The sequence below is a fragment of the Diabrotica undecimpunctata genome, unplaced genomic scaffold (assembly GCF_040954645.1).
Source record: "Diabrotica undecimpunctata isolate CICGRU unplaced genomic scaffold, icDiaUnde3 ctg00000614.1, whole genome shotgun sequence".
Classification (NCBI taxonomy): Eukaryota; Metazoa; Arthropoda; class Insecta; order Coleoptera; family Chrysomelidae; genus Diabrotica; species Diabrotica undecimpunctata.
The window spans coordinates 64416-90848 of NW_027311919.1; the positions used below are offsets into that span (position 1 = coordinate 64416).

General features: G+C 31.0%; 1 protein-coding gene across 1 annotated transcript in view; it reads left to right on the forward strand.

Moving 5' to 3' along the window:
- The first annotated feature begins 740 nt into the window (after positions 1 to 740).
- The window catches only part of LOC140431277 (uncharacterized), a 249021-nt gene continuing 223328 nt past the window's right edge, over positions 741 to 26433 (forward strand). The window contains exons 1-2 of the mRNA XM_072519211.1: positions 741 to 759; positions 1910 to 2110. Coding sequence (XP_072375312.1) covers positions 741 to 759; positions 1910 to 2110 — 220 coding nt within the window. The remainder of the gene's footprint in view (positions 760 to 1909; positions 2111 to 26433) is intronic.

The following is a 26433-nucleotide window of genomic DNA, read 5'->3' on the forward strand; positions in this document are numbered from 1 at the left end:
AGGATTCGTTATTTATTTATTTATAATCTATGCTCTGTAATTCCAGTAAAGGTTTGTTATTGTTCCTAAGTTACTTTGGATTATGCTTTTTTTCTTTAGAATTCATATCCATGCATCTTTGAGCATATTAAAAGAAAATAATGCTTCTCTGGTTCCTAGTGCGTTTTTGAATATATACTGATAAAATATATTCCTTCATTCAGTTTGTTTATTTATACGACCATATATTATTTTCAAAAATGACTTAACAACATGACTTATTAACGATATTATTCTGTATTCACTACATTGTTTAATAGACACAGTAGTGTAGGCAACATGTATCAAGGAGGACTCCTATTTGTAGTTTGATGTCTCTGTTGTTCTGGTAGTCAACTCTTGCCAACTCTCACTTGTTAGTTTAATTCAAATATGGACCAGAAACAATTTTTACATCGTGTGTATATGTGTGTGTATTTATGTTTAAAGATATTTTTTTTTCTTGTTTGTAATTTTTTTTAGATATGTATAAATCACTGAAGTTATACTAATTTATATTTCCACTTTTACATCTTTAATAAAATTTATTAGCAATTCTAAGGTTTCTCTATTAGCAGGTGCCATCTGTGATACAATTAACTGAAACCAATATTTCATTTCAATAAGAGTTTAAATTAATGTATTAGAATTTTCTAAATATTTGTTGTATCCAAAGAAAATATGGTTAAGATTTCCGTGGGAACTTTTATCATAATTGCAGGATGGTGCCGGATGGTGCCGGTAAGATTAAATAAATGCGACGGGAATAGACCATGATTCGTTTTTAAACCGAGAAGAATTTGGTAGTCGAGTAATTGAATATGTACTGGGATGGGAGTGGTAAAGTGGGGTGTATCTGGAAACATGTATTTTGCGAGTTTTCAACAATATTCTTCCATTGCTGTTCCCACATTTTAGACTTATTTTGTTTTTTATTGTGTTAAATATATCCCTTACTATATAAATATTGCAAAAGACTCCATTAGCAACATATCATAGGACACGTCATTCCTTCAAATTTTGTATTTTTTATAGAGTCTAATGTAGATGTAGAATCTGTTAATAAGTATTACTCCTTCGAGTATGTTATTGGATGTTAGGTAACGCCTTTTATAATTGCAAAAAACTAGGCAGTATAAATGCTACAAACAGGTGATAATTTATATATCAATTATTGGTTTGTATTTTGGATAAATACATCACAACCAACACATTCCTTGGTCTTAAATCCATCTGTAAATATAAGAGTTTTGTTATAGAAATCACCTAGTATGGAATTTAGGAGGATGTATTTTTTTATTTTAATAAACTTAATAACTAAACTTCACTATTAAATTATACTAAGCATTTCATGTTGAACTTTTAAGGCATTTCCATAGTCATAATCTCTAAACGAAACACAAGTAACTGTTTTCGTTTATCACTGTAAACTATACAATGCTTTTTTTGTGCTCATTTCGTTTCTAAACCCACATTATGTGATACTGATTGGGCATTCAAGCGTCTTACCAATTTTGTCGTCTATGATTTTCAAAAATGTTTGAGTTGTGTGACTAACACAATTGTTTTGTGATCTGAGATAATTGTTCCGATTACCTTTTTAGAGATTACTACAAAGGTCGGTTGTAGCCATTGTTTAAAATTTGTTCTAGTGTGATATACTAGATTAAAGAGTTCAAAGATTTTTTTCATTTACATTCCGTATATAAAGTTATATGGTAGCCCTCATATAAGTCGTTTTCTTACCAACTTGAATCATAAGGACGTGGAACTAAACTATTTACAATTCTAAGAGAACTTTACCTCAATGAGATTCCAACTTCCTAATCGCATCTGTCCAAGTTCGCTGCTATAAACTCAGTTTCCTTATGTATCGTTCTTGTTGTTTCAGATTGGTTCCCCGGCTGGGCTCAACACGGCCATTACAACAAACAACCAAACGACGACGGGCTCAGCGACCAGGACTGTGTCGAGGTTCGCAGGATCTACCCTCTGCCCGCCTCCACCGCACGACTGGCCACAACGTTCATGTGGAACGACCGAGATTGTTCCAAGCCGAATTATTTCATTTGTGAGAGGATGCAAAATGACGGTAAGTATCTTTTAGTGGCAGTGGTGAGTGGCTGTTAGAGATATTTAGGGATTATGAATATAAAGCAGGATAATCGTGTAGTCCATATGTTAAAAACGCGACTGGTGTTCAATGAATAATTATATACCTATTGTAACTTTGATTTAAGAACTTCTTTTTACGGTAATGTAACATGCTCAAATAAATTATGTTTTTACTTAATTGTCTAACATTTAATGAACGATGTTTTAAATTAAAATTACACAAATTTTATTATACTAGTGAACTAATATAATTTTAAGTGAAAAGATTCAAACTAGTGAAAATTAAAAGTATATATATATACATATATATATATATATATATATATATATATATATATATATATATATATATATATATATATATATATATATAAATGATGTTTCTAAGTCCAAGAACGATATTTTTAAAAAAGAACTTTATTTACAAGGGACTACTTACTACAGTAAAATGCAAAATAAGAGTGACGCTATATAATGCAAAAGTAAATTTATAAGCTCGGTGACGCCGAGGTGTGGCATGCTGACGCTGTCCTTTTATTATAGTTGAATTAGCAGTTCTGGTTTCTTAACTCCTCCGGGGCTAGATGAGAACTATGGGGTGGCATAGTTCGAAGAAATGGAAAATTATCTGGTACCTTTTTTTCTCGTACTGTGGATTCTTTTTGTGATTCTGGATTTGTCCTTTTTATGTATATTCGCTAAATGGTGTAGACAAGGAAAATGATTGCTAAGACATATAAAATTATGGTATAAAAACTGACATGTTGAAAATGAACAGGAACTGTGTCTAGATTGTCTATTTTGTTTTCTTGATCTGCTAAAGCACTTTGCACATTATTTAATTTATCTAATTTTATCGAGTCTATTTTTATTGGTTTAAAGTTTAGATCACTGACCGGCATTTTTAGTAATACTTCTAAATTTGGCAGTTCCATTTTAACAAAATTTGGAGTTTTTAGTTCAAATGTTTTTAAAACGTAATTGTCTATATATATTTCGCACGCACTATTGAGTTCGATTAAGTAACTACCGTTTAATGGAATATTGTCCGAATTCTTATCGCATTTTTGAATACTGATCACTTTGTTTAGCGTTATTACGATCCACTTATTGTTTTCTAGTTTTTGAATTTTTATATTATTAATTTCTGTTGGCACTGATTGACATTGATTTACAAACTTTGAGTACTGTATGAGTTGAACTTCGCAAGGGGCTGTTGGTGTTACTTCAATTGACTGGACATCGTGGCATAAATATTCTTCTTCTACCAATTTTTGACATTGAACGTTGGCAAGTGCATATTGGTATCGATTGGAAAGTAGGAACTTGGATTTTGGAATAATTGTTCTAAAATGAGTTTGGTATCTGGTCGGAAAGGAATAAAGATGATAATAATCATAGTCATTGATCTCAACAATAGACAATTCAAGTACAAAAATTATTTTATTTGCTTTACTATAACTTTTTATCTTAATTAATTTTTCGAACAACAAAATATTTTGCAAAGATAATTCAAAAGGGAGTTTGTTATTTTTAAGAAGTTTACTAACGTTTAAGATTTCGATAAATAGTTCATTTGGGTCGACTATTGATTTATGAAAGGTATTTAGTTTTGAAAAGCTGATAGCAACTTCGATTTTTTCTAATAGGTCATAAATAATTTGGAAACTAGTGTAAAATTGCGATACAAGTCTTTCTAGTGCAAAATAATGAAATGTCTCAACTTTTTCTATCTTTATATCTTTAATTAAGTTTTGAACTTCTGTTATTCGTGAGCTTAAAATTAACTGGTTATGGGCTAAGATTTAAATTGGTTATAATAATAATATTCTTAAATTTAATATGGTTAAAATTCTTTATTGAAGATCTTAATAAGGTAATTTGATTTTTAACTATAGTTTTAATATTATTTTGATTATTTGTTAGAGTTGATATAGCGTCGTCGTAACGTTTTGCGTCGACGTTTGTTGTCCAGAGGATGAACCTGCAACGGGAGGTTTCTTTAGTTCTTTGATATGTATAATTTCTGTCTGGTTAATGTCTTTTTTATATTTAAGTCTTTGTCGTACAAGTTCTACTCGGTTTCTGTCAAGAATTTTAGTTATTTTGTAGGGACCTAAGTATGGTTGATGTTTTTTGTTACGTTTTTGGGTATTAACTTTATAAACTACTTGTCCAATTTTGAATTCTGAATTTATTTCTCCTTGATCGTTTCTTTTATTAATTACTTTAGTTTTATTTTCTGTAAGAGTTTCATGTACTTTTTGGTAAACGTGTTTTTAATTTGTCTTTATGATTATTTATATATTCGGAATAGAAATTTTGAGAAAGAAATAGTTCGTTGGGGTTTCTATAGTCTGTATGTCCGAAAGTCAATTCAAATGGGGTAAATTTTGTGGAACTATGAATAGAATTATTGTAGGCTATAAGAGCATAGTCCATTAAGTCATCTTCGTTAGGATATGTCTGTTTTAGAAGTCTTAAATGTTCGATTAAAGTGGAGTGTATTTGTTCAGCTATTGAATTTGATTCATGGTGGCCAGGAGTAGTAAAGTGAACTTTGATTTTGTGTATTGCTAATAAATCTTTTATTACTTCGTTATTAAATTCTCTACCTTTGTCTGCTATTATTAATTGGGAAATGCCGAAAGAAGTGAAGTATTTTATTAAGGATTTCGCAATGTGAATCGCGTTTTTACCTGGAATAGAATAAGCTTGGGCAAATTTAGTAAATGCGTCCGTCATAGTCAAATATTTGTTACCGTCATATGTAAAAATATCTATATGAACAACTTGAAAAGGTTTGCTGGCGGTTACCGTAAGCATTAGCGAGACATAGGGTGTGTGTCTACCGTATTTATTTTTCTGGAAAATAGAACATTCGTTAATGTAATTAGTAATAGATGTCTTCATATTTTTCCAATAATAATTTTGACGTAATTTTTCGAAAGTTTCATTAATTCCTCTATGGTTAGTTTTTCCTTCGTGATAATTTTTTAATAAAATGATTTGTTCTTCTTCGTTTGCTACTGTATTAATTAATCTAGTGCATTTAATTAGTTTCGGACCATTTTCAGAAAAATGTTTTAGGTAATACTTATTAAAATCATTATACAGGTTGTCTTTACTGAAATATAAATAAAATGTATTGTTAAGATCTGTGTATGCCATAAGAAATTCAAAAATATATTTTTCATTATCAGTTTCAGGAATTTTGACTTTAATTATTTTATGGCTTTGAGAAGTTTCATGAGTTATATCGGTTTTTGGGTAAACGTTTGGGTACACTAAAATTTGGTGAACTTTGTTATTTATTATTTCGTCTAAAATGGGTATTCCTTGAGTCGTTGTTTCATTTGCGGTTGAATGTTGTGTAGATTCATCTGAGGTTTCGTCTGGTGTATCTATTTTGTCTGGAGGTATTCTTATATCAGAAATAATGTTAATTTGTCTTGAGTCGTTATTGTTACTGGTTGAAGGTTGTGGGTCTAATGGATTCTCTGCAAAATTTTGGAGGTATTTTAAAATATCTTCGTCTACGTCTCCAGGATTATTTACTATTGATTCATTTTCTAATGCGTTAATTGTAATGCGAGATAAACAGTCTGCGTTTGTATTGTGCTTTCCTTTTTTATAAATAATTTTGTAATCGTATTCTTCTAGTTTTAGACGCCATCGTATTAATTTTGAGTTTGGCTCCTTTAGACTGAAAAGCCAAGATAATGGTTTGTGATCCGTGTAAATATAAAATTTTCTTCCGTAAAGGTATGGTCTAAAATGTTTACAGGCCCATACAATTGCTAATAGCTCCTTTTCTATAGTTGAATAATTTGTCTCTGATTTATTTAGAGTTCTCGAGGCGTATGCAATAGGTCGATCATTTGGAACATTTCCTTGTGATAATACAGCTCCAATTGCAAAATTGCTAGCATCTGTCGTTAAAATAAGTGGTTGGGAAAAATTCGGATATTGTAGAATGGGGTCGTTTGTTAAGATTTGTTTACAAGTTTCAAAACAATCAATAAAATCTTTATCGTGGTTTACTTTAGAACCTTTTTTCAAACATTTGGTCATCGGTTTAGTAATTTTTGCAAAATCTTTTATAAATCGTCTATAATAACCTAGTAATCCTAAAAAGCTTTTTATTTCAGTTTGGGTTTTTGGAATAGGAAATCTTTTTATGGCGGAGATTTTATCAGGGTTTGGTTTAACGCCTTGAGGGGTAATTACATGTCCTAAATACATAACTGTTTTTTGTAAAAATTCTGACTTGTCTAATTGTACTTTTAAGTTACTCTTTCTGAGTCTTTCGAAAACTATTTTTAACTTTTCAAGGTGCTCTTGTAAAGATGTACTATAAATTAAAATGTCATCTAAATATACTATACATGTTTCGTCTGTTAATTCTCTTAAAACATTATCAATAACTCTCTGAACAGTCGAGGGTGCATTTTTCAAACCAAAAGGCATTCTTTTAAATTGAAAGTGACCTTGTGGTGTACTAAAGGCTGTTTTTTCAACATCTTGTGGGTCTACTTCTATTTGGTGGAAGCCACTTGCAAGATCTAGTGTCGAAAAGTAATTTGCTTTCCCTAATTTATCTAAAATTTCTGTTATGTTTGGTAACGGGTATTTATCATCTACGGTTCTCTCGTTTAATTTTCTATAATCTATTACTAGACGCCATTTTCTTTTTCCTGTAGCATCTTGTTTTTTCGGGACCACCCAAATGGGACTCGAAAACGGGGAATTGCTATCTTCTATTATACCTTCTGCTAACATTTTATTTATTTGGGATTTAACTTCTTCTCGGTGAACTTCCGGGAAACGATATGATTTTGTATATATTGCAGAATTATCAGTGAGTTTAATTTTATGTTTAATACTATTAGTAAAACTTAAGGGTATTCCTTCGCAATAAAATATGTCTCTATATTGGAAACAAAGCTTTTTTAGTAATTCTCTTTCTTCTTTGTTACAATGATTTATCCTTATGTTTTTTAAATTCCTCTTTAACATGTTATCATCATTAATAGACGTTTCTTCATCAGTTTCCATCTTTCTTATAAAATTAATATTTACTATATCTAATGGTTCTATATCAAAGGGTTGAGTAATACTTAACGTTGTCTTATATTCGCTTATATTCGTAATAGTGGTTATAGCAAAATTATTTTTTACGTTAACTAGTGCTTTAGGCATTTCTATTCCTTTACCGAAATTCTTATATTCTAATATACCTAATCCTACATTTAATTTTACCGGTATTTTGACTATTTGCTTAGTTCTAGGGGGAATAATTATGGTATGATTAAAAGTTGATTTGGGATATAATATATTCTTTTTACTGGGTTCAAAAATTATGGGTATCGTTACATAAGGCGTTTTCATTTGTCGCATGTTGACATTAATTGAATTATTCTGTATATTAAATATATAGTCTGTATATTAAAATTTTCATAAGAAATAAAATTTTTATAAAATTTATGCGCTAACTGTGGAGATATCAAACTTTTGGAAGACCCTGTATCTAATAAAAATCTGGCATTGAGTTCAGGAATAATAATATTATGTGGTAAATCTGCTATCGTTGTATTTAAATATATTATGTCGGATTGTAATTTTCTTGGCGCATGCAAAAATTTGTGTTTTCAACATTTTGAGTGGGATTGTGATATGATCTTTCGTTTGTCTCATTTGGATTGCGATAAGGACTGGATTGAGTTTCATAAATATTATTATAAGGCGGTAATGAACTTTGAGTTGGGTGTACGTAATCAGTGGGAATATTATTTTCAAAGGGGTTTTTGAATTGTATTTGATCGTTATTAATTTGTTGATTAAATAATTGGGTGGAGGTAAAATGTGGTCTAGATCTTAAAGAAGTATTTCGTGAATTTGTATCCATCGGTTCTGGCTGGTATTGATTTTGATTTTGGGGTTGATTATTAACATTTCTTTGTTGAAAATTAGGGTTATTAGTATGGAAGTTCCATGGTCGGAAATTAGAATTATTATTGTCGAAATTTCTTGGGTTGAAATTATTCTAATTCTCATATTAGGGCGATTTTGTTGAAAATTATTTCTAGGAATAAAAGTTCGATTAGGATTACTGTTTCTAGTAGGATTATGTCTCGATGATGGTCTAAAAGAATTTTGTGAGTTTAAATTATTTCCACGTTGTAACGAATATAGAAAATTCTCTTCTTCGATAACGAAGCTCATAGCTTTCTCTAAACTGTCTGGGTTTCTCAATCGTATATTTGTTTGAAACGATAAGGGTAAGCCTCTAATGTAAGTTTTTAAACATAAGTCATCGTAACTATTTATTCTAATTAATTTCTCTTGTGCATTAATATTAAGCGTATTTAGTTTTGTGTTACTAAACTACGTGTTTCTTGTCATCGCATGCCAAAATTATAAGGGGTTTCATTCTTGAAAGGCCTCAACGTTATCAGGTCTTGGATAAGGCAATCGAGATCTCTCTGGTCTCCAAAACTAAGATTAAGGGCATCTTTTACGAGTTGCCATGTATTTAATTCTGTCCTAGAACCTATTAACATTTGAGCTCTTCCATTTAATTTACCTAATATAGCTCGAAGTAAAAATGTATTTAAGATGCCGTCTGTTTGGCTAGCAAAATTAGTTATTAAATTTTCACAATTTTCTATAAATATGGTTAAGGTATGTGGATTACCATCATATGCTGGGATAGAATCTAAGTAAAGTTTTAACAACTGGTAGTTTGTTTGAGCCATTTCGTTATTTTTATCGCTATTTGGTTCTAAAATTGAATTTAATTCTGCTACAAGGCTACTTAAATCCAATTTACTATCAGTTTCACTCATTAAATATTTATTCTTTTTATTCAGATAATATATCAAATTGTAATAAAATATAAAATATGTTTCAATATAAAACTTTCAACTTTAATATAATAAAATATTTTCAAAAATATGATAATATAATATAGTAATAATAATCTTTTTCTTATTAAAAATATCTCATAACATCATAAAATCTTTAAAAATTGTTTACTCTCGTTAGCTCTCTGACTATAAGTATTTTCAAATATGAAAATAATAAAATGGAAAATAAAATGGAAAATAAAATGGAAAAAATAGGAAACACATTAAAATGTAGATTTTCAGCACTTCTGCCTATAGGATTCGACGATTTTGTTCTTCTCCCAGGTCTTGTTGAAACTACTGCTTAAATCTGCTGCCTATGGGGTTCGACGATTTTGTTCTTTCCCCAGGTCTTGGTGATACCTTGTCTAAAGCTGATCTTGGACACTTTCACAAAAGGTTCGGTTTTCCGGTAAATCGTTAAAACGAAAAACTACGCGAAACGGTTCGATTTTTGTAACGGTTAGCGACGTAATTCCCGAAAATCTGTACTGACTGCGCCAATGATGTTTCTAAGTCCAAGAACGATATTTTTAAAAAAGAACTTTATTTACAAGGGACTACTTACTACAGTAAAATGCAAAATAAGAGTGACGCTATATAATGCAAAAGTAAATTTATAAGCTCGGTGACGCCGAGGTGTGGCATGCTGACGCTGTCCTTTTATTATAGTTGAATTAGCAGTTCTGGTTTCTTAACTTATATATATATATATATATATATATATATATATATATATATATATATATATATATATATATATATATATATATATATATCCTGGCCGTGAATTTTTAAATATAAACTTTTTTAATTCCTGCGTTTGTCGGTCTGTTATAACTAAAAACACTTAATTATTGCTTAAATGTTTCGGCTATTTGCCATTTTCAATAAGCATTTTATTTTATAAACATTACAGTACACAAATATATTTTTGTTCTACAAGTTTTAAATTGTCAGTAGTTTAGTGTCGTATTTTAAACATCTGCCATGATGCATTTAAAAAACAACTCAATTTATTAAATTGTGATATATATTGCAAAGATCTTTGATGTCAGTCTTATTGTTAATAGAGTTGAGATCTTTTTATGTTAATATTCTCGAATATGCATCTTTTTGTTCTTTTTCCAAAATCTGTACATTTTCAAAATCAAAAGAATGACTATTTTCCAGAGAACGCTTGGATAAGGCTATTGTTTTTGATTTGTTGGTTTGTACACTATATTTGTGTGTGACAACCCTTTTATGCAGATACTGGCGTGTTTGCCCAATATATGTTAAACTGCAGTCTCTACAATTTATTTTATAAATAAAATCTGACTGACGATCTTTATTAATATTGGGTTTAAATTTTGAAAAATATTTTTCGTATTTTTTTAACGATTTATGTCCAACATTACTATCATATTTTGCCAACATTTTTGACATTTGTTCAGAGAATCCATTAATGTGTAGTAAGGATATATTTTGTTTGATTTAGTGACATTACTATTATTATTGCTAGGTTTGTTTAGTTTTTTTTTATTGGTACTGGAATTAGATTGATTTCTGATAATGCAATTTCTTTTTTAATTAGATGGTTGTAAAATTCTGGTGAAAAATTATTGTTTTGTAAGATATTTTTAACCTATCTCAGATTTTCGGAATTCTATTGTGGGCTAGATAGTTTAATTGTTTTGTCAGTTAGATTGAATACTACATTTCTTTTATGGGTCATAGGTGCGTTAGTATTAAAATTCAGATGTCTTCCGGACCAAACATTCTTTGTAAACCAGTTAAGTTGTTATACATCAGTCGGTTATTTTTGTTATACTTAAACTTAAATCAAGAAAAGGAATTTTTTGTTTTCTTCTAGTTCATAAGTAAATTAAATGTTATGTAAATTATTAAACATTCGAAGAGCACAACCGATTTTATGATCTGGAATGCAGAGTAAGCAGTTATTAATATATCGTTTGTAGACATGTATGTTCTACTTCAATTAAGAGATGACTGCTGTTTCTTATATTTGCATTACTATGTTTACTATTGGTGCTAAGATAGGCGAACCCATGACCACTCCAGAAATCTGAGAATAGTATTCATTTGCATGTTAAAAGCCTCGGCTGAACATTTTTCCAACATAAAAATTAATACTATGGCCTTTTCCCAGTCAATTCGTATCTATTTATCTCTCTATATGGCATTAAATATGTTAACTAATAACTCTATAGCATTTTGTCCCATTTTTTTCATCCTCTCACTTGTTATTCTGTCATAGCCTGGCGCCTTTCCATTTCTGCACTAGCTTCTTTCAGCTTATTTATGGTTGTAAGATCTTCAATATCATCTTATATTAATAAATAATAATATTCGTAACCTCTGCAACAGGTTATTTTCTTCTTAATAGCAGTGAGTTTGTTGCATCGCTTAGAAATATTCTCTCCATCTGTTCATTATTTCATTTTATTTTGCGAGAAGTTCGACGGTTTTATGTTGTTTATGTCTTGATTTTTTTTCTTTTCTCATTAATTTTAAAACTCCATAGACCACTTTCTGATTCTCTTTACTGTTTGTTTCCATCTTTTCTTCAAATTCTGTGCATTTGTTCTTTTTTGCTTTTTTAACAAATTCTTTTACTAATCTTCTGTATTTTTTGTATTCTTCATATCTTTCTGGTGTTTACTTTTGTAAACAATTTTCTTTCTTTTAATTTGTTATTTAATTTCTTCATTCCTCCATGCATATTGCTTTCTTTTGTTGCTCTTGTTACTTGTCCCACATCTTTCTGTCGCTGTATTTATTATAAGATCTTTGCGGTTGTTCCATAGTTGTTCTACGTTTCGACCCTCTATCTTTTCTTTGGTATTTCCTAGATATTGATTTATGGACATGTGGTACTTCTTGGTAATTTCTTTATTTCCTGATTTATATAATTTAATAGTTTCATATTCTTGTTGCTTTTCTTACAGTTCGTTAATGTTGTTATTATCTGACATAGTTTGATCAAGTTTCATTACTACTAAATAGTGATCACTTCCTATTTCTGAACCCCTTCTAACTTTTGTGTCTATTATGTTTCATCTAATATTTTTTCTAATAGCATGTAATCAATTACCAATTTATCTTCTCTACTTTTAGCTTCTCTTGTGTACTTGGGAATATTTTTGTGTTCAAAAAATATATTACTTATTACTAAATTGTGCATCATACAGAAGTCTAGCATTCTTATGCCATTATTATTCTGTTTTGTTTCTCCATACTTTTCTAACACCTCTTTATATCTGGTTATTTACTCCTATTTCGCTATTGAAGTCATCTACTAAATATGTATTTTCTGTTGCTTATTCCGTAACAAATACTAATTCTTCACAGAATTTATCCTTATTATAAGCTAAATCGTCATCATTTGGACCATATACAATTATTATTGTTTATAAATTCTTGATTTTGTCTTTCATCTCAGCTAATAGGGCTCTGACCTGGCTTCTCAAGTAGTTATTTGTTTTATTAATCTGGTGTGCCCTATGCGTCCCACCCTGCCACTGCTCTCTTATTTTATTTTATTCCACTTTATATAAATCCACGATAATTTTCTCTTTTTACCATTCCTTATCCTTTTTTCTTAGTTTCAGTTATTGTCACATATCTAACAGTGTTTCTTCAAACTCCTTCTTTTTCTTTTTAACATACCCCATCCCTAAGGACATTGGCGATCATCCTGGCCCATTTGACTCTATCCGCAGCCGTTCTGAAAAGTTCTATTGACGTTTTCCCACTCCATTGTCTCAGATTCTTCAGCCAGGACGTTCGTCTTCTCCCCGGTCTTTTTTGCCATCCCCCTTCCCTTGTATGACCAGCCGCATCAATTCGTATTTCTCGTTTCTTAGTATGTGACCACAGTAGCTAATTTTTCTTTTCTTTATAGTGTTGAGTATTTCTTTTTTCATTCTTCGTAGCAGTTCCGCATTTGTTATGTGTTGTGTCCAAGATATTTTTCACATTCTTCGATAACACCACATTTCAAAGTTAATGAGTTTTTTCTTTGTCGTCTCTGTAATTGTCCAGGCCTCAACTCCATACAACAGGTCAGAGAACACGTAGCATCTCAATACTCTAGTTCTAATTTCGATGTTGAGTTTTCCATTGCATAATATTGCTTTCATCTTATTAAAAGCACTTCTAGCTATCTCAGTACGCCGTTTTATTTCCGTACTTCTATCCCATTCTTCATTTAGTTCGCGACCTAAGTACTGATATCTGTGCACAATGCCTAAAAGTTTTCCTTTAGCATAAACACTGTCTTCCTCAATTTTGTTCTTGCTTACCACCATAATTTTTGTTTTATTTGTATTCAGAGCCATTCCATACCTTTCGCAGTATTGGGTAATGCGATCAACCAAGATCTGTAGTCCTTCTCTGCTTTCCGCAAGGAGAATTGTGTCATCTGCGTATCTAAGATTATTCAGAAGTGCTCCGTTAATAAATGTGCCTTCACTTACGTCTTCTAATGCCTCTTTAAACAATTCTTCTGATTACATATTAAAAAGAAAAGGGAAAAGCACAAATTCTTGTCTTCAAACTCCATCTCCAGTTATTTTTCCGAAGAATTTTTACAAGAGGGGGGTGTTAACCCACTGCCCAACCCCCAACCTGGAGGACCAGTTTATCCGCTCTTGTGAGTTGCCGACCCAACCTTCCACCCGGGTTGGATACCGGATCTCCAGTTGGGTTGCTCGGTTTAACGATGGACACAAACGTGAAGGTGAGAGTCGGATTTGAGTAGAAGAGGCTAAGTGGAGTAAACTGAAATCAACTCCATATTTTCGCATCCTACTCCTTTGTCCCCCATATATATATATATATATATATATATATATATATATATATATATATATATATATATATATATATATATATATATATATATATATGTATATATATATATATATATATATATATATATATATATATATTCTTTGGTAGGTAACATTCGGGAAAGCGTCAAGGATTGGCTAAAGATGGTATAAGCCAGTTTGGTGTAGAACTTTATTCGTAATGTGAAATTTGAAATGTGAAATTTTCGGTGAAGTTAACATCTAAAACTTACATTAAAAATGTTCAGTTAGTCCTGGTAGTGAAGAACATTGTCACAATTATGTTAAAAATTACATTTAAAATTTTAAATAAAAACATTAGAACATAAAAGGGTATTTTTACAAATACAACACAAAAACATCTAAAAAACAACAAAAACCGCAACTTCATGTCAAAGGTAGAATAGAAGAATTCTTCTTCTTTTTTATGAATATGAAAAATTTAAATAATTTACCTTAAATGATACTTCATAAGGCTTCAAGCTAACTGCAGCCTGCCTGATGACTTTATCTTTTATATCATTCTTCTTCATCTTCAGCCTTAAGTAATCCAACTTTGGACATAAGCCTCCCCCAAATCAATCCAGTGTTTTCTATTTTGCGCCACTTGCTTCCAGTTGTGTCCTCGGATCTTCTTAATATCATCAGCCCATCTTATTTGTGGTCTTTCTGTACTTCTCTTTCCCAACCATGGTCTCCATTGTTGTATTTTGTGGTTCCATCTTTTATCCTTTAGTCGTGCATTGTGCCCTGCGAAGCTCCATTTTAATTTGGCAGCATGTTCTCCTGCGTCTTTTACTTTGGTTTTGCTTCTAATCCATTTGTTTGTTTTTTTTGTCTATAAGTCTCACCCCGAGCATTGATCTTTCCATCGCTCTTTGTGCTTTTACTATTTTATTTTATATAATAACTTTTACTATTATTGTTTTTAGTTACGTGCTTTTCCACATGAAAAACTTGATTTGCCACTACCAGATTTTTCCCTTTCTTTTCCGTTTGGGATTGAAAAGATAAATTATGAATATAATTAAACAACTAATTAATAATAATTGTCAATCTCGTATGTATTTAACACATGTTTAACCTCAAATTGGGAGGTCCAAAATTGTCAAATAAAGAGGGTAGGTGTCGAGTCAGTCACGCACGGAGCGAATATATATATATATATATATATATATATATATATATATATATATATATATATATATATATATATATAATATATATATATATATATATATATATATATATGTATATATGTATATATTATATATATATATACATATATATATATATATATATATATATATATATATATATACATATATATATATATATATATATATATATATATATATATATATATATATATATATATATAAAAATATATAGTATTTAAACGAAACAAAAATCTCAAATTCTATTACTATGACGACGAAGTTACTGATACTCTGATGGAACGTATTTCCATTAAATAGTTCTATTAAAATCCATTAGCTGTGATAACTTTTGAATAAATGGTCGATCAAGTTTTTAAAATTAATGATACGGTTGATCTCTCTAATGACTTTAAATAGAACCGCGCTTTCAACTTCCAGGAAATGTGGAGAATCAAACCTGACACAGATGGTTGTGGCGCGAGGTAAATAATGGCGAGAGGTTAATGGGCCGACGCCGTTCTTTTCATGCCATTATGTCTTATTGTGGAGAAGCTATTACTTTAAGTAAATTGCTATTAGGCAAGTAGAGGAATTTCTAACCCGGGAATTCGACAATTATTCATTCAGCCAACGTTCGCGACATGCTTTGTCTGGAATTAGAAAGCTGGATTTGTTCCGGGTGGTGTTACTCGAATGTCCGAAAGTCGCTTGTGAAAATAATTTCTGTTCTGAGATTTAAGCAAATATACGTAATTTGGCGAACTGTGTTTACCTGAGGTGGCACGAAATTTTAGACTGTGATTGTATTCACAGAAAAGCACAATTCTTACGTGTCAAAGGAAAAGGAGACGAGTCTAAAATCATAGATGTTCAGGAGAGCATTAAAACAAAAGTACATCATTATTCATAATATAAAAATTTGATTAATTAATTGGTAACAATCATTATTATTATTTTCTTACGTTTATATAAATAAAGAAGTTATATTGTTTTGTCCTGTCAATTATTAAATATATTTTTTTAATAATATAAAAAATATTTGACATATCCCATTTTGTCTTACCAAACAAAAAGTAAGAAAATTACTTATTTCAATTAGATTATTTTATTTAGAAATAATGTATATATGACTGATTAAAATATAAGCACAGGTAATTAGTCATACATAAATATAATTCTTCAAATCTTTAATTATTATAGAAAAAAAATCAGAAACTAATAGACTTGTAAATACACATTGTTTGTAATTTAAACTTTCTTCATACTTCCCTTAATTTGGGATCCACATTACTTGCATTAGCATGACAAGGTAACGTTTTATAAAACCCATGACACTCAGTTTAAAATAGGTATAATATGCTGATAATATATCTCTTTGTTTTTTGGCTTATAGGAAGAGTATTGCCATAACATTTTTTTTTTTGGTAATAAAGGACTGTTAGACTTTTCTCTTTAACTAAATTTGTTTAAAGGGTTATAATTTGCTATGCAAAAGCCCAACCATTTGATGCCACAAAAATTTGTTACCAGAAGTATCGACTGTTCGTAACTGCAATGGACCTTTGTATAAATCTGCAAAGTCAAGAAAGATATTGTTCTTCATAACCACAACTGTAATATTGTGACTTGTCAATCTCACAAGATTGTACCAGTGACTTTGCAAGAGAATAGACATGTTTTTCTTCTTCTTTCAATTCTATATAAGCTCAGTTTGAGCATGCATGAAGTCTCATTCTATGTGTGTGTCTTGGAATCAGAAACCTTTGATAAATTTTTGAAATCTGGTCTAATTTTGTTAAAACACTGAAACATTGCAGCCTCATGACTATTTTTATTCTGACCACCACATGTGTCTAAATAAAATCACCTGCTTTATATGTGATGGAAATGACAATAAAAGCTGATAAAGACAGAAAGCTATTTGATTAATTTCGCGTCCTCCTTCGCTTTCGTGTCACATGTAGGCAGCATATAGATTTCTTATATGCTTATATTAATTTACTCCTAATAGATGTATGTAGAATTCATCGTTACACATGTTTTTTTAAATGATCTGGTTTTTGAGAAAAAAACAATTGTACCCATTTGGGAACATTATGTATAAAAACTTTTATTAGAATTAACTGTCATACATATTAGATCGATGTATTGTCAGTATCAAACTATTCCAAATTGTGAAACTTTTTAAAACAGTTACTACTTTTAGAATGAAAGCATAAATGCAACTTAAATTTCTCGCACTGGACCCTTGATTTTCCCTTACAGTTTATAATCTTACATCTTTCCATGTTTACAGACCAGTTTGGTTAGTGTAAAAACTGATCTGTTTGTACATATATATTGGGTCTAGGTTCAATGCATCTCCTTTTGGATGGGTGTTCGGATGTGGATCTTCTAGGCTGACCTACTTTTCTTTTTTGTAAATTGTTTTGAAATTCAGCAGTGGTATAATCTCTTCACCTTTGCCAATTTGTTTTTTGATTCGCCTGTCTAATAGCCAAGTATTGACTACTGCTACATCCAGCATATGATAGGAAATACGGTGGTACAATTTTTTGCTTTTGATTTTGATTGGATATAATCCCAATATGGAATCTTGCACATCTACACCGCCCATCTGCCGTTTATATTGTTGTACAATGTCTGGGCAATCAATTTCTTTCCTAGTTCTTACGGTGCAAAAGAATCTTTCCTCTTTGGCTGTTGGTTGAGTTGCACAATAATCTGACAGTAAAGACACAGATTTGTTGTCACCTCACTGGACTGTATGTATTGCAGTATTCTCATAAGTACCAGAGTGTTCCTAAATGCTACCTTTTTGTAATTTTTTTATTTCTTTATTTTGCCAACCTTTATAATTCGTGTTGACTCGTTTTGACAAAAATGACACTAGTGGTTATATTAAATTAAAATTAAATTCAAAAAATTAAAAAATAATTATCGTAAAAGAGTTTGTTGTGTTTATTGGACGGTATTTCTCTACTCAATCGAACTACAACATTACTAGCAGCTCCCAAATTTACTTCATTCGGTAATTTTCTGTAACCATCTTTTCCAGCCAAAATTTCAAAATTATATGAAAATCTTGAGATTCCTGAGAGAACCCACATCTTGTATCCCCAATAATGAGGCTTTGGGTCTTGGGATTGTATGTCTTCATACTCGAACGTCTTTTAAACCATATAACTTGTTTCTTCACAAGATAAGTGTTCTGCTAAAGGTATATGCAAGCACGATCTTTTTATTTGTTCAATCAGGGGTGAGATTGTATCAAGACTCCGTGTATTTTCTAAATTATTACTAAAATGAAGAAATCTTTTGATCGTTTTAAAACGATTGATAGGCATTATGTCTACAACTTGTGAAATTCTTGTTGTCGGACCCCAAAAGCGTCTTGTAGTAGGTTGTCTTATTAGATCTACAGCAATATCCTCATAAAATTTTTAATTTCTACAGGACAAATGGTAATTGGCTTTTGTAGATTTGTTTAAGCGCTGTATATACAAGTTTGTCGAACTACCTTAATTATAAAATCTGGTGTCAAAAAAAAACTAAACAATTTGTAGGGAGAATTGAGCTGCAATATGTTGGTTAGACCTGGAAAGACTCATAAGTAAAATAATAATGTGTAGTAGGGAGTACGGACTCTCGCTCAATATCAAAAAGACGAAGTTTATGAAAATTTGTAAAAACAACCATAATACTAACGAAATCTTGACAGTAGAAGGCCAGCAGATCAAAAAAGTAAAAAATTACACTTACCAAGGAACACTTATAACAGAAAATAATGACTACACTGCAGAAATCAAAGTCACAATCGAAAAAGCACGTTCTAATTTTATGAAAATGAAAAAGGTCCTATGTGGCAAAGATTTAACATTAGCTCTTAAAATACGCCTAACAAAATGTTACGTATACAGTGTACTATACTATGGGGTGAAATCATGGACGTTAAATCTAGACACAATGACGCCTTTGAAATGTGGACATATAGAAGAATTATGAGCGTTTCCTGGGTAGATAGAGTTACGAATAATGAAGTACTGAGAAGAATAGGTAAAGAGAAGGAAGTTGAACTTACAATTAAAGAAAGAAAGCTACAGTATCTCGGACATGTAATGCGGGGCGAGAAGTATGCCATCCTGCGACTCATAATGCAAGGATAGATAGATGGCAGAAGAAGCATCTAAAGAAGACGAATTTCATGGCTCAAGAACCTGAGAGAATGGTTTGGATGCAGCTCAAAACAACTATTTAGAGCTACTGCCTCTAAAATTAAAATAGCTATGATGATTGTCAACCTCCGTAGCGGAGATGTCACCTAAAGAAGAAGAATGGGTTGGAAGTAATTTATTATCTTCAAAATGTAGTTCATCTACATTACGCACAGTTTTTGAAGCCATGTCATGTTTTTTATAGATTTTTGTTTCGTAGGTAGTTCAGTATGCGATTCATCGGTTGATAAATCATCATCTTCATTATCAGAATCTTCTTGACTGTCAATGATTGCTCTATCACTGGTGGTTTGTGCAGCTCTTGGCTCAACGTTTTCTTCATCAGATAGTTCCGAATCTTTACTTTTAGAGGGAATCTACCGTAACTTATAGGGCTGAATAGTTTTTGCTTTATTGTTGTAAAACGATCTTGTTAAAATATTCTCAAATTCATCCATTTTTTTTCTGAAAAGAAAGTTTACTTCAGGTTTATTCAAATTAATGTATTTAAACCAATAATGCATAAAAAAGTCTACCAAATTGCAAAAAACAAACTATAAAATATTTCCTTTTTTCAGTGTCAAAATTTACCTGTAGTGCACAATGTTCCTGTACGGGAACAGTAACAATTTTGGTCAAATACTAACAACAACAAAGTAAATTTATTATTTCAATATATCAGTAGATCCTTACAACAATTATAAACGCATATATAATTTTTATTTCTCAAACTTACCTTTACTACACTAACAACCTACTCCAAGGCCACTTCAAACAAAACTGCTATTTATTCAAACAACCGCTAGGCATATCAGCAACACACAATACACATCTAAGAATGAATGTTCCCAAGAGGAAATAAGATGTGTACGCGGTTAAAATTTTCGATAGTAAATACTCAGTATGCAAATTTTATATTTTGAGTTCCTATTTGGGTCCTTGATGCAATAGAGGGTTAGGTACGGAGTTAGAAGAGACTGTTGAAGGTCAAAGCAATAAACTCTGTTTTACTAATTGCATTGACTTTTCTTAGCATTTTTCATAGCATAAGCAGTATAGGCTTACAATAAGTGGACATCATATTCATTTTGAAATGTTCCTACTTCTTGTGCTGGGGCGATTTTTATTTTCATTTTAGATTAATCGCAAATATTATAAGTGTCCAACGAAGGTTTCTTAAACGACAAACCCATTAAAAGCAACATACTTCTAAAAAAAGATACTGAACATACTGTACGCGTTAAATAATAACAACGATAAAACGCATCTCCTTCTACCCATCCATTTTGTGATCAAATAGATGATAGATAACAACAATAATAACACTAATGGTCGTCCTAATAAGATCACAGTGAATAATAATATGTATTTTTTTGTTTAATTAGTTTATTGCATCTCAACTACAAGGTTATTAACACTGGGTCAATTTTATTACTATACATTTTTTATTACATTATAATTTATAATAAAAAGAATAAAATTAATAAATTTAATTTAATTTTTTAATTTAATAAAATAAGAGAATAAAAGAGAATGTAAAAAAATAAAGATTGAATTTTCTAATACAAATTCACACTTTTCATGAACAGGTGATTTCTCTAAACCCATGAGGTGTACATGTGTCACCCATTTGTGACCAATTCTTAGCCTGCGCACGATTAATTTGTCTCTTCTACTTAAGTTAAGTAGCTAAAAGGTTTCTATGGTAGGTTGTATTTTGAGTAGTTTCGAGGTTGAACTCTCTTTGGTTTTGGCAGGACTTCTTAATTTGGGACCTTAAAAGTGGTTTTAGATCTGATGCTAGTTGAACTGATTTGGTTGTAATTGCTTCTTTTACAACAGTATTAGCAGGTTCATTACCCATAATGCCAACGTGTAAAGGAATCCAGATTATTCTTATATTTGTTCCAGAAGAAGTGAGACAGTTTGTAGCTTTCTATCTGGAATGAACGAATGGATGTTCGGAATATATATTTGTATTCGAGTCGATCAAGGACATCGAATTTGTACATATTGCAGTATTTTCGGCTTTTTTTTTGGTTATATAAGCATTTTATTGCTTGGAGGATGCTGTACAGCTCTCCTGTATGAATGGAGGTGGATGATAAAAGGCAAAACTTCTGAATGATACTATTTGCAATTGTTGCAGTGGTTATCCGACACCTGTCTTAGTTTTAGATGCATCTGTGTAGAAAGTCTCCTCTTATTAGTTAGTGTTGACCAGCTCTAGAAAAGATTGTCTCAGAATTTGGCTATTGGTTTTATTTTGTGATAATTATTAAGCAAAAGGTTAATTTCTGAATTGTTAAAATCCAAGGAGGAGTTGATGTCAGTGTACGAGTATCTGTTATTAAAAGATTAACAGGTCGTGAAAGAGGAAATTAAATTTGAGGAAGTGTTATGATATTTATTGTTATTCTCATAATTAAGGAGTTTGTAAAGTAGCTTATATATTAGGTTGTTTTGATTTAAAGACAATCTAGCAAAGTATGTCAGAAGAAGTTTTTGGTTGCGAAGCGAAAGGGAAATCACCTATTTCACAGCGAAGACTTTCGGGGGAACTGATTTGCTAGAGATTTTAATAGATTTAATATAGTTAAGCAATTAGCTGTGACGTTTGTAATCTGTAGTTTCCAAAGTAGTCAACTATCAAAAATTAAACCTATTTTAAATCATGAATGTGTTGCCTGTGTGAGTCCATTTCAAATAGGTAAAAAGAAATAAAATAAGAAATAAAAAAATTGATTGTGAGTAAGTCTTATTTTATTTCTTTTTGCCTATTTAAACCTATGGTGTTCATTAGCTACCAAATGCCATTTATTTTAATTTGAGGTAATAATGTGCTACGTGTTCTTCGACTGAATTTAAGTACTTTTGATTTTTCAGCAGAAAAATAAATGCCAAAACTTATAGACCAAGAACTAGAGTTCATTTACTGCTTCTTGGATTAAGTTTGTACTTGTGAACGTATCTTTACTGCGGCAATATAAAATCAGATTATCAGCAGAAAGGTTATACTTTATTGGGTTGTGAATATTCTTGCAAATATCATTAATAGTTATTATAAATAAAGTAGAACTTGAAACCGATCCTTATGGTACCCCGTTTTCCTGAACGTAGACTGATGAAGCTTGTCTGTTAACTAACACTTTGTAGTGGCGATTAGAGAGAAACTGTTTGATAAAAGATAATGTGTTTCCCGTAATATTGTATTCTGTTAGTTTTAGTTTGGTAAATAAAGTAAAACGTAATAGAGTGTCGAAGGCGCTCTCAATGACAAATGATGTTGCTAATAAAGCTTGTTTTAAAAAGTGGTTGTGATCTCTGTTTTGTAACATCCTTAAGTTGTCAGCCATGCTTCAAGGTGAACATAATGCGCATTGAGTTTAATCTAAAATTTTGTGCTTTTATAGATACCACATTAGTGTTTTGTTTATTATTTTTTCTACTGCTTACACATGGTGCATGTTAGTGAAGTGGGATGGTAAAAATTTGGATTATTCGGGGATTTGTCGTGTTTTTTGATTGGTTTAACGATATATTCCCTCCATTAAATTGTAAATTTCTGATTGGTTCATATTATGTTGCACAGTATAAGAAGTGTTTATCTGCAGATATGGGAATTACATTGCATAAATCGACACATTTACATGGTGATTTACAATTTGCAAACCGATACATACACATTTATTCTCTATAGGCCAGTTTATTATATGTATTGTTAAGAAGAACGACTTTGGTGGCTGTTTAAATGTACGCTAAAATCAGAAGAAACTAGATACAGAATTAAAGAAGTTTATGAATTATTGATGTAATCCGAATTTGTTAAAAACATCAAAAAAGTGTTAAACTATTTTCGCTGGTTATGAGAACTAATAGTTATTTATGTACCAAGGATTTTAAATAGATGTTTATGCCAGAGGACGACGACGTTACAAACCCGAGGGCCTCCGGCCCGACGGTTTGTAAGAGTGCGTTCATTACAGAGTCCATCGCATGGTATCTTCGCCTAGAAGATAGCACTGATAGCCCAGGAAAATAAGCAGTTTTTCATGACACTCGTCCGGTCAGGCAAACGATAATTGTTTTGAGTAGTATGGATCTGTGTAACAAAAACCTATATGTTTCCTGTAGTCGATTTTTTGGACTTAATTAGTTATTAACAAATTAAGGTCAAAAAACGGAAAATTTTTGCTTTTTTCGTCTACTAGCAAAAAATTAAGCATTTTAAACAAATTTTAGAAGAGAAAAAAGTTATAAGTTACGTAAAAACTTTCAAAATAGCATTTTCTAAATGTTTCTATCTTTATTTGTTGCTACAAAGTTTCAAAATAAGTCAAAAATTTTGATTTTTTATAAATGTTAATAACTTTTTTGAAAATACACTTATAATATTTATATTGCATGGAATGCTGTGTCTTATAGTACTTAAAATACGGTCAAAATTTTAAAGGAATCGGTCAAATATTTTAAAAGTTATTTTATTTGTTTATTCCAAATTAATTTTTTTGCAACAAAATAAGTCAGAAAATTATATAGTTTTAGTAATTGTAAGGGTAGTTTCTGGAAGAAGAAGACTTGTTCTAATATTTGCATTAAACAAAATTAAGAAAGTTAATTTTAAATATTGCAAAATAATTTTGCAAAAACATGTCGTTTTTTGCTTATAAACAATTAGAATAACTTTTGAACCATTGTCTGTTAAAATATTATTTTTTATATTTAAAAAGCCTGAATTTTTCACAAATTTAAAAGAAAAAATAATTGTACTAAAATAATTTGGGACAAACTTAGCAGCTTTGTTTGTATCTTCTTATATATAGGATGTATTCTTCGGTATAGTTTTGAAATATTGAAAACATTTCATTTAACCCTTCATTAGTCGGGCATAGGTCTAGTGGACTTAGACCCCAGTTTTTTGCCTGTAATTTAAAATAAAATTAATATATATATCATTGAGCCTAAATGACATCTAATGATGATCAGTCTTCTTTTACCTGCCAAAGTAACATTCCAATAACCGCCGAGATTTTCGGGAAATTTGCGAACAAATTCGACCGTACACAGAATAGGTCCGCCGAACCTAGCCCGCTCAACCACGTTAGTGCTATTTGGTACGTCTGCTGTGGCGTATGAGAGTTATATACTAGTGCTTATTGTCTTTTACTGACGCTGAATAGTGTATTTTGTGAGTAATCGACCTTACTTATTTTGTGACAATTACGTAAAAAAGTATTTTATTATAATTTGGCGACACTTTTGAGAAAATGAGTAATCGCATTTACAAACTTGATAATCCGGCAGACGTCTTAATCGTCTTGTTTTCGAAGAGGGTGAATGTGACACAAATACTTTACCCCAAGAAGATTTCGACGAATCAGATGAATCCTCAACAGAGGATTATCTGGAGACAAGGTCGATGGATTCTGATACCGATCATAAAATCGACGACGTAGATACAGAAGACATGGTGGGCGCCGAAAGCGAAAACTTTTATAATGGTAAGTCAGGTTATGTAATAATTTTTTTGCTATTATATAAACAGTGTTTCATGTGCCACTTCATTTTTTTGAAATTCCTCTCGAATTTGTATAATACATATAAATTGTGACAATCGTGCAGTATATTTTTTATCTAAATACAATTTCTCATCTCAAAATATTAAAAAAAAATTGTTAACAATAAATTATGCTATTATTGCAGGTGGAGATGGAACAAAATGGAGGAAGAAGTCCTGGGCAATAACTCAAACTCCTCGGTATAATATTTTAGTAAACTTGGCAGGTGTTGTAAGCCAAATCGCAAAAGGCGCCAGAAGTGAATTGGATTGTTGGCGATTATTCTTTGATGACCGAATATGGTCTATACTGGTGGAGAAAACAAATATTTATATAAATGTTTTGAAAGAAAAGTTTGCGCGTATAAGCGACTGTAGAGAAACAGATAGGATAGAAATGGAGGCATTTCTAGGCCTTCTGTATTTGTTAGGGCTTTTTAAAGGTAGTCACCAAAACCTTTCAGATTATTTTTCAGTTGATGACTTTAGTATAAATATATTTAGAATGACAATGTCTGAAAAAATATTTAGATTTCTTATAAGATGTGTCTGTTTCAATGAAAAAACCACACGGCCTCAAAGACAAGCAACAGATAAATTAGCTTCAGTGAGAAATATTTTTAACTATTTTTTGGAAAATTGCAAGACTATTATAGCCTTGGACAAAACACAACAATTGATGAAATGTTGCCAGGATTCCGAGGACGTTGCGAATTTAGACAGAACATACCAACCAAACCGAGAAAGTACGGAATCAAGATATTCTCTTTATGTGATGCAAACCTTTTTTATACTTATAATATGGAAATTTATTGCGGGCAACGACCGGAAGGACCTTACAGGCAGAGTAATTCTGCAGATGCAATTGTATGCAGTTTGGCAGAACCAATTTTCGGCACAGGCAGGAATATTACTGCCGATAATTGGTTTACGAGTTTGAACCTTGTAAAAGGACTGGAAAAACAAAAATTGTCCTTCGTAGGAACCGTGAGGAAAAATCGACGAGAAATTCCGGCAGATTTTGCATTGCCCAAAAATCGCAATGAATATGATAGCTTATTTGGTTATACTAAACACGAGACACTTGTATCATATGTACCAAAAAAAAAACAAGACAGTTGTATTGTTGTCTAGTTATCACATGTCAAGTTCAGTTGTATCGTCTGACACCGATAAGAAACCGGAGATAATACAATTTTACAATGAAACAAAATCAGGCGTGGACGTTGTGGATAAATTATGTATCACTTATGATACAGCACGAGCTACGAGAAGATGGCCTATGGTGATATTTTACCACTTGTTAAATATAGCCGGAATTAACTCCATGATTATTTCTTTTGGAAATGGGGCAGAGTATATTACGAGGCGGATCTTTTTGAAAAATTTGGCAAAAAGTGTAGTAACTCCACATTTACAGAGGAGATCAACAATACAAAGTTTACCGACTAAACTGAAAACTCTTTTAGAACCTTATAAACCTGAACAAGAAGAGACACATGTAAAGGATCGAGCAGCAAATAGTTCAAACCGAAGTAAAAGAAAACACTGTGCAGCTTGTTACAAAGAAACGAAGAAACAATGCAAGACTCAATATTCTTGCGA